This window comes from Pollachius pollachius (assembly GCF_949987615.1).
Source record: "Pollachius pollachius genome assembly, chromosome: 3".
NCBI lineage: Eukaryota > Metazoa > Chordata > Actinopteri > Gadiformes > Gadidae > Pollachius > Pollachius pollachius.
Genome location: NC_136936.1, coordinates 1184798 through 1202673, shown reverse-complemented (window position 1 = coordinate 1202673; position 17876 = coordinate 1184798). Strand labels below are relative to the sequence as shown.

General features: G+C 47.2%; 1 protein-coding gene across 1 annotated transcript; it reads left to right on the top strand.

The window, feature by feature from the left end:
* Positions 1 to 1997: 1997 nt before the first annotated feature.
* Positions 1998 to 4362, top strand: LOC307072180 (mRNA decay activator protein ZFP36L1; the record flags this gene model as incomplete). The annotated part of the gene is made up of 2 exons (XM_079731391.1): positions 1998 to 2048; positions 3103 to 4362. The coding sequence occupies 2 exons, from the start codon at positions 1998 to 2000 to the stop codon at positions 4300 to 4302; spliced, it is 1251 nt and encodes a 416-aa protein (XP_079587517.1). The 3' UTR covers positions 4303 to 4362.
* Between the last annotated feature and the right edge of the window lie 13514 nt (positions 4363 to 17876).

Genomic DNA, 17876 nt, shown 5'->3' with positions numbered 1-17876 from the left:
CCATGTTCTTCCATGTTCCTCCATGTTCTTCCTCCATGTTCCTCCTCCATGTTCCTTCATGTTCTTCCTCCACGTTCCTCCTCCATGTTCTTCCATGTTCCTCCATGTTCTTCCTCCACGTTCCTCCTCCATGTTCCTTCATGTTCTTCCTCCACGTTCCTCCTCCATGTTCTTCCTCCACGTTCCTCCTCCATGTTCTTCCATGTTCCTCCTCCATGTTCCTCCTCCTCGTTCCATAACGTTCCATCCCGTTCTATCTCTACTGTCCTCTACTGCTGCTGTCACTAACCCTCCAGTCCCATTAGGAATGTGTTTATAACTTATACCATCTACCTATAGAACCTCGTCTCATCATAGGAAACATGACCTCAAGTGAGTTTGGTTTGGTTAAAGAACCAGAGAACATGGAACGGTTTATCTGACATTTAAAACCTCACCGGCACTCAGATAACAACACAGCAGGACTGCTGTGTCTCTCTCCCTCTCTCTCTCCCCCCCTTTCTCCCTCTCTCTCTTCCCCTTTTCTCACTTCCTCTCACTTCCTCTCCCTCCCACTCTCACTTCCTCTCTCTCTCTCTCTCTCTCTCTCTCTCTCCCTCTCCCTCCCACTCTCACTTCCTCTCTCTCTCTCCCTCTCCCTCCCACTCTCACTTCCTCTCTTTCCCTCTCTCTCTCTTCCTCTCCCTCTCTCCCTCTTCCTCTCTTACTCCCCCTATGTCTCTGTCCTGCTCTACCTATCTCTGTTTCTCTCTACCTTTCTTTCTCTATTTTGAGAACACATGTTTTCCTATTCACGTTGGAGCTGATGGTGGCGGTGTATGAAGGTATCTTTGAGATGAGCTGTTTGCATGTGAGGAGGTGCCTCAGACTGCTAGCGATAGCCTGGCTGAAGCCCTTTGAATCCAGAGGCTAAACGAAGCGATCAGCTGCGATGAGTGCGCTGTCTCGTGTTCCCCTCTGCTGCTGCGCTCACAATGGAACGGCCTCAGGAGACGCGTCCGTAGCTGTTGTCTGAATGATCCAACAAAGTGAGCATCGAACACAGGCCCAGAGGAACCCAGTCCGGTGGGTGGTGTTAGTGGGGCTGTGGGTGGTGTTAGTGGGTGGTGTTAGTGGGGCTGTTGGAGGTGTGAGTGGGGCTGTGGGTGGTGTTAGTGGGTGGTGTTAGTGGGGCTGTTGGAGGTGTTAGTGGGGCTGTGGGTGGTGTTAGTGGGTGGTGTTAGTGGGGCTGTTGGAGGTGTGAGTGGGGCTGTGGGTGGTGTTAGTGGGGTGGTGTTAGTGGTTGGTTTTAGTGGGGGGACTGGGTGGTGGGTGTTCTTCATGGGGTGGTAGGTGGGGGTAGTGGCTGGTGGGTGGTGTTAGGGGGGTTGTGGGTGGTGTTAGTGGCTGGTGGGTGGTGTTAGCAGGGGTGGGGGTAGTGGCTGGTGGGTGGTGTTAGCGGGGGCTGAGTTGAACAGTGGGAGTAAAGTATCTCCATTCAACCCCCTCCTTGTCTCCACACCCTCCCCCAGCACTGTCACAATGCAAGAACCCACCCCCCACACACACCCCCACACACACCCCACACACACCTCCTCCAGGACACAAACGCCCCCCCCTCCCCCGCCCCCTGGGCTGTGGGGGAGGGGCCTCCAGCTATATATCAGAGTCGGGGCAGATGGAGGGAGAACTTTACAAGAGTTTGGTGAGAAGGTCTCCAGTCCTCCTGCAGTCACCCCTTCCTCCTCTCATCTCATCCTATCCCCTCCAAAGACCTGGACTCCTCCTCCTCCTCCTCTTCCTCTCCTCCTGGCCCGGTACCCTCCTGGCTTGGCCCGCTGAAGAACCCCTCTCTCTCGCCACGACTCCCCTGAGGAACCTCAGAGTTCTGCTTCCAGTCCCGGACCCAGACGCCTCTTCTCTGGACCCCCTCCTCTCGGGACCCGCTCCTCCGCCTAGTCGTCCTCGAAGCAGGCCAGTGGTTCTGTGGGTCCCGGGCCAGCGACCAGGACCCGACCATGCTGTCGGACTTCCTTAGCCCCTTCCTGGAGCTGGATGAGTTCTGCAAGGTAAGAAGTCCCCCTGGACCCTCATACGTTCCCCTGGACCCGGTCTGGGCCCTGCTCAGAGCCCGGGGGATGCGTTCCACACGCTAGAGTGTTCTTCATGAAACGTAGTGGACAGGTCTTGCATTATTTCACATTTGTAGACATGAATCCAATAACCGTCCCGCCGCCTTCATCCACTTTCATATGCGGTCAGTGGAAGTCTGGAGTAAATGAGTCCAGGCAGAGTTGGTTCTCAGTTCTGTGTTCAACATTACGTTTTTCATCCGTTGAAGTCTGGAGTAAATGAGTCTAAACAGAGTTGGTTCTCTCTCAGTTCTGTGTTCAGCATTAAGAGGTTAGTGGAAGACTCCAAGTAGACTTATATTAACGAACAAGTGAACCAAACAAGTTTCCATTCAATTGAAATATCTTCAGTTTTACAATCTAATATTCCTTGAACACGAGTTTTACAAATGTGTAAAATGACTTCCTGTCGCTTCTTTAAGTAGTGAAGAATTTGTGTCTTTCTCTCTCGTGTTCGATGACGATGGGTTCGTTTTCTGCATGAATATGATCTGTTGATAACTGAAACAACATATTCAAAGTAAGCTCTCTTACACACACCCTTTATATTCATTAACGAGGCGTCTACGCGTTATATCTGTTATAGTATAGATTCTTTAGATGAAGTTCTAATCTCTTATCAAGTGGGAGAGGGGAGGAGGCGGGGAGAGAGGAGGAGGAGGAGGAGGAGGAGGGGTGGGAGGAGGAGGAGGAGGAGGAGGAGGGGTGGGAGGAGGAGGAGGGGGAGAGGGGAGGAGGGGGGAGGAGGAGGAGGAGAGGGGAGGAGGAGGAGGAGAGGGGAGGAGGAGGGAGAGAGGAGGAGGAGGAGGAGAGGGGAGGAGGAGGAGGGGGAGAGGGGAGGGAGAAGGAGGAGGGGAGGGAGAAGGAGGGGAGGGGGAGAGAGGAGGAGGAGGGGTAGATGGGGGAGGTTTGTGAGGAGGGGCCCTCGACCGAAAAGGGCCCGAGGAATGCGGACCCCCACTCACTCTCCTTTTGTCCTTTTGTGTGACAGAATTTGGGCGGCGTAGAGACGGCAGATGGCCTGTCCCGCAGCCTGCAGCACGGCGCGCGCGTCCGGGGCTTCCAGCGGCGCCACTCCCTGTGCCCCGTCTCCCTGCCCAACTCCAAGTTCAACCGCGAGGAGGAGGAGGAGGAGGAGGAGGACCCGGGGGTCCGGGGCCGCTGGGCCCGCGAGGGCCGGCTGCCCGGCTCCGCCCTGGGCCACATCCCCTTCCGCGTGGACCGCTCCGTCAGCATGATCGAGGGGGGGCTGGGGGGGGAGGACAAGATGGCCGCCGCGTCGCCCCGACCCCCGCCCGGCCTGGGCCTGAGCGCCGCCTCCCTGTGCTCCTCCTCGCTGTCGCTCTCCTCCTCCTCCTCGCCGCTCCCGCCCGCCTCCACGCGCTACAAGACGGAGCTGTGCCGCACCTACGAGGAGAGCGGCGTGTGCAAGTACGGCTCCAAGTGCCAGTTCGCCCACGGCGAGGAGGAGGTGCGCGGCCTGCACCGTCACCCCCGCTACAAGACGGAGCCCTGCCGCACCTTCCACACGGCCGGCTTCTGCCCCTACGGCGCCCGCTGCCACTTCATCCACAACGCCGACGAGCTGCAGGACGCCTCCTCCTCCTCCTCCTCCCCCGGCCCCGCGCCTCCTCACCGGCCCCGGCCTCCTCTGCTCCGCCACAGCTTCAGCTTCGCAGGCTTCTCCTCCTCCTCCTCCTCTTCCTCCGGCGCCGCCCCCCAGGCCCTGGGGTCCGCCTTCCAGCCCGCCCCCTCCTCTCTCCTCTTCTCCCGCGCCTCCTCCGTCTCCCCTCCCCCGTCCTCCACCTCCTCCTTCGGCAGTCCGGAGCTCCTCTCTCCTCTGTTCCCGGAGCTGGGGCCCCGGGCGCTCCGCTCCCACCCCTTCTCCGGCTCCTCCCCCTTCTCCGGCTCCTCCCTCCTGGCGGCGGACGCCGCGGACTCCGCCCTCCGCTTCTACGCCCTCAGCGATGCCGTCGCCAAGTGCCAGGCCGCCGTCTCCTCCTCCGCCTCCTCCTTCACCGCCGCGGGGGGTCACCCCCCCCCGGGGCTGAGGCGCTCCTCCTCGGCCGACTCCCTGTCCGAGGAGGGCTACACCTCCTCCTGCTCCCTGAGCTCCGGTGGCTCCGACTCCCCCTGCTTCGAGGGCCGGCGGCTCCCCATCTTCAGCCGCCTGTCGGTGACCGACGAGTAGACCTGAGGAGGAGCAGGAGGCCGGAGCACCCTGGGACTCCATCTCCCATGATCCTCTGCTCCTGCCCAGACCGCCAGACCGGCGTGTGTGCGGTCTCTGAGGTCCCTACTGTGCATATTGCATTCCTCTCATCCCAGCGGCGGTAGCTGCTCCATGTTGGTCCAGTTTCGGCAGACTCTCGTGTTCTGTGTTCTGGAACGTCCGTGTACTGTTGTATACCGTTCATAGACCCCCCCGCCCCCCGGCTCCGAGGGAGAACCTCTGGAGGGGCCGTCTCCAGCTCAGGAAGAGAATCCAACGGCTCCCTGACGGCTGGGGTGTCTCCGGCCCTGCTCTCTTCTGCGGGGGTGATTCATTCGTTCATTGAGACACCAGGGGTTCGGGAGCCCCTCCCTCTAGCTGCCAAAGCGGACTGTAGCTCCTCCTGCAGCGGCTGGTCTTGACGTCGTAGCTTACCACTGTTCCTAGTTATTTATTTGGTTGTATTGATTGTGCTTTTGTATTTTGACGATGCTCTTCCCCGTCAGTTGTGATGTGGTGTGATGAATGTGGCGAGGAGGAGAGAGTCCAGAGGAGGGAACACACTCGGCATTCCTACGTCCTGTTGCCTTATCCAGAGCGTTCCCAAACTAGGAATCTGCTCCCCTCCTCCTTCACTCTGAGTCGTAGAATGATGTGTCGTGTGGTCCCAGCCGATCGGTGCGACTCTGGGACGTCTCCTTCTCAGCACTTCCAAGCTGAGCCTGAGAGCCACTCCCAGCTAACGTGTTGCCCCAACTACAGACAGACACAGACACCAGGTAGAACCAGCCGTGAGCTGACTGACACGTAGAACCATCCGTGAGCTGACTGACATGTGGAACCAGCCGTGAGCTGACTGACACGTAGAACCAGCTGTTGTCGGGTGAAGACACAGGAACCAGGCCACAAGCGTCTTATGAAGGAAAAAAATAAATTTCTTTGTTATCCTTTGAGTGAATTCAGAGCTAATTCTGGTGCTGATGTTAACTGTTAGCCACGCTGATGTTGGCGGTAAGCCATGCCGATGCAAACTGTTAGCCATGCTGATGCTGACTGTTAGCCATGCTGATGCTGACTGTTAGCCATGATGATGCTCACTTTTAGCCATGCCGATGCTAACGATGCTAGCTTTTAGCCTTGAGAGCAGGGTTCTTTTGACATTTGTTAATTTAAAAAGATCTATTTATTTGGTTGTTCAGAGCGAAAGTATATTGTGTTTCCTTCTCTTTTTTATTATTTAATTGCATTGATTTTTGACATTCCATGGAGTGATATTCAGGCTGTTTATCTTAATATATTGTCCATTTTGCTTTGAAAATAAAGTCATTGAAAACATTTCTTGGGTGATTGAATGATTTCCCTCCTTTATGTGTCGAGTGAGACCACTCACTTACCTTGTGTTGGTCTGGGGGTAGAATCACAGACAAACACATTAGGAGCAGTTCATAGAATTAAAGAGATCTATTGAACTGCTGAATAAACTCTCTTTAGAACAGAGAGCGTGGCTCCAGGAACCGCCGCTCTGAGAGACCACAAGAGACAACCTGTTGATGGTGAGCAGGACGTTTAATAAACCCTATTCACCAATTAATAAGGGACACTCTCTCATTATTATCGCACAGCCACTTGCCATATGAGTGGGGAGAGACAGAGATAAGCCAGTAAAAGCTAATCATACGGATTCCTCTTTCATTAAACTAATGATGAATTAACACAAACCGTTTGAACTCATTTTCTCTCCAACCAGCCACTTCTTAATGAGCGAGGAGGAGAGGGGGCGAGTGGGGGAGAGGGAGAGAGGGGGAGAGGGGGAGAGTCAGAGAGGGGGAGAGGGGGAGAGGGGCAGAGGGGGAGAGGGGGAGAGGAGAGGGGGAGAGGGGGGGAGAGGAGGAGAGGGGGAGAGGAGAGGGGGAGAGGGGGAGAGGGGCAGAGGGGGAGAGGGGGAGAGGAGAGGGGGAGAGGGGGAGAGGGGGGGAGAGGAGGAGAGGGGGAGAGGAGAGGGAGGGGGAGAGGAGGAGAGGGGGAGAGGGGCAGAGGGGGAGAGGGCGAGGTTAAGGGTGAGGTTGGGTAAGGCTGGGTGAGGCTGGGGGGTGGAGGATTGGAGCAACAGATGCCAGAACAAAGAGCTGCTTCAGAACAATGGGAACTCCTCACTGATTCCATCTATTCACCAGTTAGGCTCTGCCCCTGGCTGGGCCACTGGGGTGGGAGGGTGTGTGTGTGTGTGTTTATGTGTGTGTGTGTGTGTGTGTGTGTGTGTGTGTGTGTGTGTGTGTGTGTGTGTGTGTGTGTCTGGTTGAATGTGTTTGTGTGTGACATCATCTTTTGTGCGTCTTTCTCTTTTCAGGCTAACATCTGTATGCTAATGAAGCTAACTGGGAACGGGTTGACCTGTGAGTGTGTGTGTGTGTGTGCATGTGTGTGTGTGTGTGTGTGTGTGTTTGTGTCTGTGTGTGTGTGTGTTTGTGTGTTTGTGTGTGTGACACACAAAAGCACACACACATACACAAACACAGTCACAACACCATTACAATAAAAAAGACAGAACTCAAGCACACAAAGTTACACTAACAAATAGACATATGGATACAAGTACACTTGTTTCTCTTACTTCCCTACTCACACACACACACACCCACACACACACACACAGGAGCATGTATGCACGCACACACACACACACATGCACACAAGCACGGACGCACACACACACACACACAGCGGAGGGGATGAGCAGGATAAAGAGTTTTAAAGAATGTAAAAGGAGTAAGAGTGAAGGAAAGAAGAGAAAACCCTAAACGTTAAACTAAACCCTGAGACTAAACCCTAAACGTTAAACTAAACCCTGAGACTAAACCCTGAACGTTAAACTAAACCCTGAGACTAAACCCTGAACGGTAAACTAAACCCTGAGACTAAACCCTAAACGGTAAACTAAACCCTGAGACTAAACCCTAAACGGTAAACTAAACCCTGAGACTAAACCCTAAACATTAAACTAAACCCTGAGACTAAACCCTAAACGTTAAACTAAACCCTGAGATTAAACCCTAAACGGTAAACTAAACCCTGAGACTAAACCCTTCCAGATCTGAAGCAGCAGCTCACTGCTGTAGGGGACAGAGAAAATAATGTTTGAATTCTGCGTCCAAATCAGACATGAATGCAGCGGAAAGCAAGCGATTTGTTTTGGTCCGTGCTACAAATATGAAGAGGGCTTTGGGCTGAAAATGCATTGTTCTTCCATTGGACGTGATTATTAAAGAGACGGTGCTCCTACATCAACAGTAGTAATTGAATTGGATCCCAGCAGGAAGGGTTCCGTCGTCTGGGTTCTACAGAACCAACAGGCGGGATCTCAATGTGATCCAGAACCTAAACTAGAAGTAACTTGTTTGTCTATACGAGCCTCAGCAAGCCATGAGCATGTTGTTGGTGGCGCCCCCTATGTGCTGCTCCAAGGAACCAAGGCCTTGACAACTGTCTACAGAAACAAATAGATGAAATTTCTTGTTTCTCACTGTAAAACCCTATATTCATAGATTTTTTCAGCATTAAAATGCGTTTTGATGTCATTTCTAGAGACATTTTATTCACAAAATCTCGAGTTACAACTATTTTTTGTTTTCTTTCATTGCTATGTTGGTTTTTTCAGATGCTGCTATCAACAAAACCACGGAGTTTCAATGTTGAGTGGGAATCCATGTCTATGCGTTGTATAGTCATCTGAGCTGTGAGGTTTTGGGTTACTGTACAAAACAATAAAAACAGGTGAATTTCTTCTTCTGTGGACTTTCGACAGACCACCAGGCAAACATGTATTTGTGGGGCGACCTGGATGTTTAAGATGCCAATGGTTCACACAAAAGTCCATTCCAAAAGTTGATATGATACACACGAGAGAGACAAGACCTTAACCTCACACAAGAGAGACAAGACCTTAACATCACACTAGAGGGACAAGACCTTAACACACTAGAGAGACAAGACCTAAACACTCTAGAGAGACAAGACCTTAACATCACACTAGAGAGACAAGACCTTAACATCGCACTAGAGAGAAACGCCCCCTTGACGACCCCTCAATGTGGAGTTCATAATAATTATTGGTGATCATTATTTTCAAAAGATGATGAATAATAATCGAACTTTTCATAGTAGTTCAATCAATATGGCAGTAAATAAAGTGTGTAAATGAGGTGTGTATTTAAAGTGTATCACAGAGCACATCGCAGCCTCGGATGACTAACCACGAGTCTTCGGAGGAGACTGGTCTGGGAGGATGGGAATGCCGATTCGTTGTCGTGCTTGCAGAGCAACGCGTTTTGAGTCCCTGAGACAAAACGCGGTTAAACTCAAAGTTGTGGTCGAAGGGCTCTCCCTAGAGGCCAGACCTTTCCACTGCAGGTTAAGCGTAGATCTATAGCGTCTAGAGGACACTATAGATCTACACTAGAGAGTCAATAGCAACGACACATTTACTTCTATCCATGGTTTTACCACACCACCATAAAACTTTAATAATCCTGTAACTTATTAGCAAGAGGCGAAGACAGATCTGGGAGTGGCAATTTCTCTAAGACTGCAAGGGAAGCCCAGCTTCCAATAAATATTAAAGAATGAAATGGTCAAATCTGTTGTTACGGCCACTCTGGCGCGCCTCCCCTGGGGGGCGCCAGAGTTTTTCAGGGGGGGCGCGACGTGAGAAAAAAATAAACCAGAAAGAGTAACAGAAAAAACAGACACAGTGCGTCTTTACAGCGAAGACGCGCTGTGTTCGAAATCGTTCCCTATTCACTCACTCACTATTCCCTATATAGTGTTCATGATATAGTGCACTATATAGGGAACGAACAAACGAGAATTCGGACACTACGCTAACATTTCTAGAAGTCTTTTGCGTCAGTAAATGCGCCGGGTATTTGTGTGACGCAGACAGATGCGCCCTCATCATGTAAACAAACCGGACACCCTAGAGCACATGTGTCAATCTCAAGGCCCGCGGGCCACATGTGGCCCGCCACTTCATTTCATGTGGCCCGCGAGTCTGCCGCGCGAGTCTGCCGCGCGAGTCTGCCGCGCGAGTCTGCCGCGCCAGACTGCCGCGCGAGTCTGCCGCGCGAGTCTCCCGCGCGAGTCTCCCGCGCGAGTGCTTGATTCGTCGTTAAAAAAAAAGGTTGTTTTATTTATTTTATATTTTACCCGCGAAGTGACGGCATTCTGCCACTAGATCGCTGTGTCCACAACAGTGTTAAATTAATGCGACAAGTGAGATTGAGCAGAAATATCCATGAGAAATATCCACACATGATCCCAAAATGTCCAGGAAGCGAAAGGTTGACGCAGATGGAAGGTTGTTTCATGAAAGATGGGAAGGCGAATATATGTTTGTGCTACAAGGAGAAAAACCGGTATGTCTTTTGTGTTCTGAGTCGGTGTCGGTCATCAAAGAGTACAATCTACGTCGGCATTATGAAACCAAACACGGAGCCAAGTATGCTAAAGTTAGCCTTCAAGAAAAACAAGCGATAGTTAAAGAGTTAAAAGGCAACCTGCGATCGCAACAGAATTTGTTCACAAAAGCCACAGCCAAAAACGATGCGGCTGTGAAAGCTAGCTTTATTGTAGCTGAAGAAATCGCCCGCACTTCCAAGTCTTTTTCAGAGGGTGCCTTTGTGAAGCAGTGTATGCTGAAGGTGTGTGAGCAGGTGTGCCCCGACCAGATGCAGGCTTTTAAAAATGTGAGTTTGTCAAGAAACACCATCGTGGACCGAGTCAAGGAGCTAGCAGGAAACCTAGCAGATCAGCTGGCGGAAGAGTCACGCAGTTACACAGCTCTTTCATTAGCTGTTGATGAAAGCACAGACAACAGGGACACGGCACAGCTTTCCATTTTTATTAGAGGCGTGAAGTCGGACCTCTCTGTCACCGAGGAGCTCTTGGATGTAGCTGCCATGCATGGGACCACAACTGGACGGGATATTTATGAAGCGGTGGTGAAGTCTGTGAGTAAAACTGGATTGCCCTGGGAAAAATTGGTGGGATTAACTACAGATGGTGCACCTGCAATGTGTGGAGTAAAAACGGGCTTGGTTGGACTAATGAAGGAGAAAATGCAAAAAAGTAACTGTCACACGCCTCTGATAAGTTATCATTGCATTATCCACCAAGAAGCTTTGTGTGGGAAGGTGCTGGGGATGGATAATATAATGACCACAGTCACGAAAACAGTGAACTTCATTCGGGCGCGTGGCCTGAATCACCGGCAGTTCCAGCTGTTCTTGCAGGAGATGGGCTCGGAGCACGGAGACGTCCCGTACCATACAGAAGTGCGGTGGCTGAGTAGGAGCAACGTCCTCAAACGATTTTTTGAGCTGAGGGAAGACATTGCTGTTTTCATGCAGAGTAAAGGAAAACCCTTGGCTGAACTGTCGGATCCAAACTGGCTGTGTGATTTTGCTATGTTATGTGACATAAGTGAGCATCTCGCCCAACTGAATAAGAAGCTGCAGGGACGCAACCATGTCATCACGCAGATGTCCGACATGATCCAATGTTTCCAGCGTAAACTTGACTTATGGAAGTGCCAAGTGGAACAGGACAATCTTGCCCTTTTCTGCTTGTCAGAACATCTCTGCCTCAGTTCCCGGTGTTTTTTCATGTGCCAAGTTGGCTACCAAACTGAGCCGGTTAATGGATGAATTTGATCGGCGCTTCTCTGACTTCAAAGCACAGCAGTCGGGCTTTGCCATCTTTGCCAGTCCTTTCACCACCGATGTCAGCAGTGTGCCCCATCACCTTCAGCTGGAGTTGATCGAGCTTCAAAGCGACAGTGGCCTAAGAGCAAAGTTCCAGGATGCCGCAATCGAGGACTTTTACCGTCTACTGCCCCCTGGTGAGATGCCACAGCTTCGACTTCATGCTGCCCGTGTTCTCTCCATGTTTGGGAGCACCTATCTGTGCGAACAGATGTTTTCAATAATGAATCTAAATAAAACCAAGCACAGATCACGCATCACTGATGACAACCTCCACGCTGTTTTACGGATTGCCACAGCACAACAGCTAAAACCAGACATCGACACACTGGTCAAAGGAAAACGGTGTCTGATATCTGGCCAGAAAACAGATAGGTAAGCATTTTTAAAACCGAATTAAAATATATGTTAATAAAATGTATTTCCATCAAAAATAATAATAGTTAAACTGAGTGCAATTTAATGATTGTGCTTGCATTTTTTTGTGTGTTTGTTGTTTTCAGAACATGATCAATGGATGAGGATGGTGGAGAGGGGATCCACTTGGTGTGTTCATGGACAGGCAGTATATCCTCATCATTTCCGACTCATAGTTGTGAACTTATTTTGTTATTTTCAGTTTATTACATATACTACTTTATGTGTAGCAATGTATTTGTTGTTTACAGGTGTATGTGTTTATGATAAGACAGACAAATGTTTACTCTTGCAAGGCTGTGTGCAGCCATTTATTTTTGTAAAATACTACATCTGTCACACATGTTCTTAGTAGCTCAATACTGTTGGTTGTATGTTATTCTGACCCTCCCGACTGTGTAAAAAAAAAAGTTAAACAAAGTAAATGTCATAACTTGTGTTTTGATAATATATTTCTTTATTTACTTGAATAGTTTGATCGTTGATCAATGGAGTAATGTGGGTTTCTTAACCGGACAAATTTAAAGGATTATTGTTATAGTAACATTTTTTTCTCATCTATGCATATGTTATGTTTGTAAGTTCTATAAGTAATAAATGCAGAAGGTAATTAAACAATATGTTATGGAGTAGTTACATTTATTATACGTTATATTTGGTTACATACTATTTTATATCTACATGTGGCCCTTTGAGGGCAACCATTATGCTGATGTGGCCCCCGGTGAAAATGAGTTTGACACCCCTGCCCTAGAGGAAAGCTGGAGGCTGTATTGATGTTGAATGTTACATTTCATTGATCACGTTTTTTAAATTAATTTTGAATGTTATATTTTCAATGTTAAATCCCAAATCAATTGTTGACATTTCTAAACGAAAGCCGGAGACTCCATAATTAAATGTATACGTTTTCGTTATTATTCAGCTTCTTCTCCTCCGGAAAAACACGACCGCATTGCATTGTGGTATACGGGAGTAATGTGTAGGAAACTCAAATGCTCAAATTTTGAGTATTTTAAGTCCACGTGAAATTTACCACTGAGAATTCGAACACCACTACAAAATGGCGAGCACCCTATATAGCACTATATCAGTGATGGGGAACGATTTCGAACACAGCTACGCAAACTCATTGCTCCCACTAAAGTTGAGGTGAGCTGAAAAGGAGGCTAAACTGGCAGTTAACAGATTAAGATGTTCAAATGTATTTCAAAAACGTTAAACAAAAACATGCTTAGATAAAGATGTTAAGATGTGTTAAGAAATGTGTTTAAAAACGCACAAAGATGTTTAGAATGTTTCAAAAATATGTTTAAAATGTTTCAAAAATGTTAAGATTTGTTAAAAAAATATGATCAGAGATGTTTAAAATGTGTAAAATAGGATCGGATATGTTTAAAATATGATCAGATGTTCAAAACACAGGGATTTAGAAAAATTTTTTGGGGGGGGGCTCATCTGAAATTTGTTCTCTGAGGGGGGGCTCACTCTCTCATACTTTGAAAACCTCTGGTCTATATAATATATATTTTAATATTTAATTAATTCAATATTAAACCAATGCATTTCAATCGGGAGATTTTTTTCGACTTCAGAAGGGCTGCGCAGTGCACGCTCTCGCCCCCCATATCGTTCTATTTCCCACAGTTTAGACTTGTAATTAATACGTTTCTTTTGTAGTCAACGTGACTCCTTTCATTTTTTTCATCACTGGCTGGTGGCTAGTAGGCCTAGGCTATAACGTCACTGAGAGATGTGCACTGACACATTTAACAAGGCAGGGTTATTTGAAATAATTCATTAAGTTATCATGTGTGAGAGGTCATTCCTCCTCCTAAGTGTGTAGGGTGTGTATTCAATTCTTTTCAATGGGGCTGCGTGCACGTCACTTGACTGTCATGGTTGCTATGGTGGTTGCTATCGACGGCCCCCTCTGCCCCTTACATGGCTCCAAAAACCACGCGGCAACGGAGCTGCCGTCAGTTGTGTTGTTTTTGTCGTAAACTAGGGTCCGCTGGTTAAAAAATAGACAGATATTCCAAGGTTTCCTTAAAAGGCACCTTGGATGTTTTCATTTTCTGCAGTTTATACTTCTCCTATAACCTATTTTTGAAAGCAAAACACCAAGCTCATTGATTTAACGAGGCAGGGTTATTTGAAACAATTAATTAAATATGTGTGAGAGGTCATTCCTCCTCCTGAGTTTGCTTCCTATTAATGTCTAGTGTACACCCCCACTGTCCACAAGCACCCCCCCCCCCCTCCCCATATGGATGTGGAGAATTGTTGCCATGTCCCAGTGGTTAGTGCTATCATATATATGAAAGAGGGATTGTAAGATTCAATTATACTACAATGATCAATTAGGAGGCCGAAGCCCTAAAGGAAGTGATGCAATAGGTGACTGAGTCGAGAACATTTACAAGTAAGCTATGCATTGGGGTCTTTTATATATCAAAGGGGGTACCAAAGGACGCATACGCATCAACCTGTGGCTCCAGCCCTACAGGAAATGACTCAGCAAGTGCTCCATCTCGTTGCACCTCACCCAGCGGCTCGCTTGCAAGATTTTGGCCTGAAGTTCTTCCCAGACCTACAGCCTAGCCATCCAACATGCATATCTGAGAATCAGGCCTCTCTTTAAGAATGACAAAAAGTTATGAGAGAAGTGCACATTAACTTTTTGTTATCTTATAAACGGCGTGGTGCTGGCTCCTTTTAACCTTTTGTCCCCAGACTTCAAAAACGTGGCCACAGGCCAGCTGTGTCTACACTCGTTAAGCCACAAATGTACACCTCCATCCCATAAAAAATGGGGACTAGAAACTAACCTCTGTCGTATGTACATTTACTCTACTGTTGGAGGTCACGCCCCTTTTCTGGCCTTTTCGAGATAGCTAGAGCTACTTATTAATTACAAGTCTAAACCGCGGAAAAAAACATATTCCAAGGTGCCTTTTGAAGGAAACCTTGGAATATCTGTCTATATCCTTACCAGCGGACCCTAGGTCACGTGACGTTGACGCAGGTCTATTGAAAAGAAAAAAGGGCACGTAGGCATGTCACATGTTTAAAGCCGTTATTGTATTTAACTAATTAAATATTAAAATATATATTATATATATATAGAAATATACAATTATTTATTTTAATTAGTTATAATATTATAAGTAGATGTGGTACTCTCAAAACTGATTATTTTATTTATATTAGCAAGAGGTAATTTTCTCTGAATTTAAGGGCTTCAAACAATTTTTATAAATGTATGAGACCAGTATATTAATTTATTCCTCATAATTTGTGTTGAGAGGAACTTAAAATGTAAGCAGCACCCAGGTGGAACTGTTGACACTTAAGTAGTTGCGTTCTCGGTTGTCGTCAGATGGGAGCACTTCCGCCCGCGTCCTCAGACGCAACTTGGATGACGAACTGAGCAGTCGGTTCTTCATTGCTTCGCACCATTTCCTGTATATTGCAGGTCAGTACTTGGTTTGAACTATAAAATGTCAACCTTCTAAAGCCTTGCTTTATATGTATAACTGTTGAAGAAGTTTGGGTCATATATTGTTGTGTTTCTAGCGAACTTAAGAGACTTTAAAATACCGCCGTTCAGTACAACGACAGGGGTAAATACCAGAAGGCGCGAAACGGCAGTTCCCGCCAATTATGGGTTCATTTTTCGCCCTGCGTTTTGGCTTGCGGGCATGCCGCGCAATTTAAGGGTTTTTGTTAGCACTTTGCACAGTGTTAGTTTTATTTGTGGTCTCCTGTACACTACAGTTTAAATGGGAATATGAGTAAATGTTAAAGGTTCATGGTTACAGATTTACAAGTTTGAAAGAATGTTTATATTAATGCATACTGTTTAAAGATAAAAATGTTACTGTTAGATCCAGAGTCACAACTTGGTTTACTTTGTATTAAAAACGTTTAGCTTTCTCTGAGTAATACTTTTGTTTTATTTAAGTGTGTGTGAATCTAGAATAATTGCCAACTACATGTTGCATTCAAGTACAGTGGATTAATGCTGTTCATTGCACTATATTATTATTGATGCTTTAACTCACTTAAACAGGGGAATGTACATGAGTACGTTGCTCAAGTAGAGTTAAGTGGACTGATGGAGAATATTGAATGTGCACGAGATATAAGATGAATGTGAATTAGAATAGGATGTACGATGTGTTAATATTTGATGCACTTAAACAGTTGAAGACTGAACAAGAGACACTCAGAGAAATGTTTGTATTTTATTCGTGAATTTGAATAAAGACGCAACTTGGATGACAAACTGAGCAGTCGTGTCTTCATTGCTTCGCACCATTTCCTGTATATTACAGATTTCTTTATTGTTGCCGTGGCACCCAGTCCTGGGACCCGTAACATAGACATGTAGGCCTAGCTTTTATTCAATTATCGTAATAACAGCCTCAGCCTCTGCTGGCCCACAACTCGTCTTATTTCCTCGTTTCACGCTTTAAAGGGGACATATCATACCACCAGGTGTGAGTGTGATTAGCCATTACAAGCCGTTTTCAAAATGTGCAGCATTGTGACATCACAGGTGGGCGTGTCCATCTAAATGTGTGACGGATAGATGGACACGCCAACCTGTGATGTCACAATGCTGCACATTTTCAAACCTGCTTGTAATGGCTAATCCCACTCACACCTGGTGGTATGATATGTCGCCTTTAATTTAATTATAATCAAATGATTATGACCATGGAGCCTTTATTTTCTTGCTGTTAGGCAAGAAGAGGAAGTGGTTCCAAGGGATGATTGATGGTAGCTTCCAAAGGTCGTTTTTATGGCTGGCCGACTATCTGGCTGTCGCCGTGGGGTGTTGACACCGCCATCAATTGGAATGTGTGTATGAATGGTTGTTATTCGCTTTGGACAAAAGCATCAGATAAATGCCCTAAATATATGTGCTTTGTGAGGTGGGGAGAGAAAATGGTTCCAAGGTACAATTGATGGTAGCTTCCAAATTCTTTCTTTGTGATAGCCACCATGTAATGGTGGCTATCACAAAAGATTTGATGTCATCCGGCTCTAAGCAGGGCTCAACGGAGTCAATGATATGAGACCAACTGAAAATATACAAAGCGGGTTTAAAACTAAAACGGTTGAATTCAACAAGTGAATTATATCTATTGTAATTGTTAATTTTATTATTCCTCCACGTTTGTCTTACACAGCCTAAACCGCTCGGACACTTTTTATGAAACTTTCTACAGTTGTTTGACTTAGGAACGTGAAAGTTTGTTCACCCATCACAAGATCCAAGCTCAGACTATTCCCGCGTTGTCAACCGTATGCAAACAAAAAGCAAACAATCTATCCGTAACAAGATAGACGAACTGGAATCATGGGCCAAGTTCAGATGGGAAATTGGAGAATCGTGTCTACTTGCTTTCATGGAAACATGGCTCAACGACTCAGACCGGGACGAGGACTTGACATTCACCCGCGAGCCAATGCGTCAGCAGCTGCCCAGCTGATCGCCGACACAGGAAATTTGGAAGAAATTTGCCACGACACACCCAAATTCATCCTGGGGTATTTTAATAAATGTGACTTGGGTAGAACTTGAGAACATATGAACAATATATAACTTGCAGCACCACACAGAAAAATACCACTATTGACCACTGCTATGGGTCAATAGGTGGAGCTTACCGTTCCATACCCATGCCTGCCGTAGCGGTCTCCTATCACAATAGTGTTTACCTCACGCCAGTGTACAAACCGTTCTTCATGCGCTTAGAACACAAGGAGAGAACGGTGATATTGTGGACGGAGGACAGTCTCTCCTCTCTCCAAGCATGTTTTGAGTGTACTGAACGGGACTGTTTTCAGGATAGCACAGATAATATTGACGAACTAGTAGATACTGTTTCATCATACATTACATTCTGTGTCAACTCAGTCATCCCAACCAGGATCTCTGTCCATTACCCAAATAACAAACCATGGGGTACTAAAGAACTTAAATCAGTGATAAATAAGAAAAAGAGTGCATTTTACACTGGGGACCCCTGGGAGAAAAAAGCTGTCTCCAAGGAAGATTAAGAAGGCCAAAATGAAATACAGAGAGGTTGAAGAACTGTATAGTGGGGGGGATCTCAGAGCTGCATGGAGGGGAATTAAGTCAATGGCATCCATAAATCAGTATTCTAGTGAATCCAGGCAGCCGTTAAAGGTGTTGATGTCTCTGATTTGTCAATTGTTTTTAATACGTTTCCTACTCACGTTTTGAATCATCTGATTTCTCAGAGAACATTTCTATGTGGAGGGACTCTCTTGTCCCTCACAATGACATTGTGATCGCCCAGGTACTAGTAACAACTCTGTTTAAGAGAGAATATTACGGCA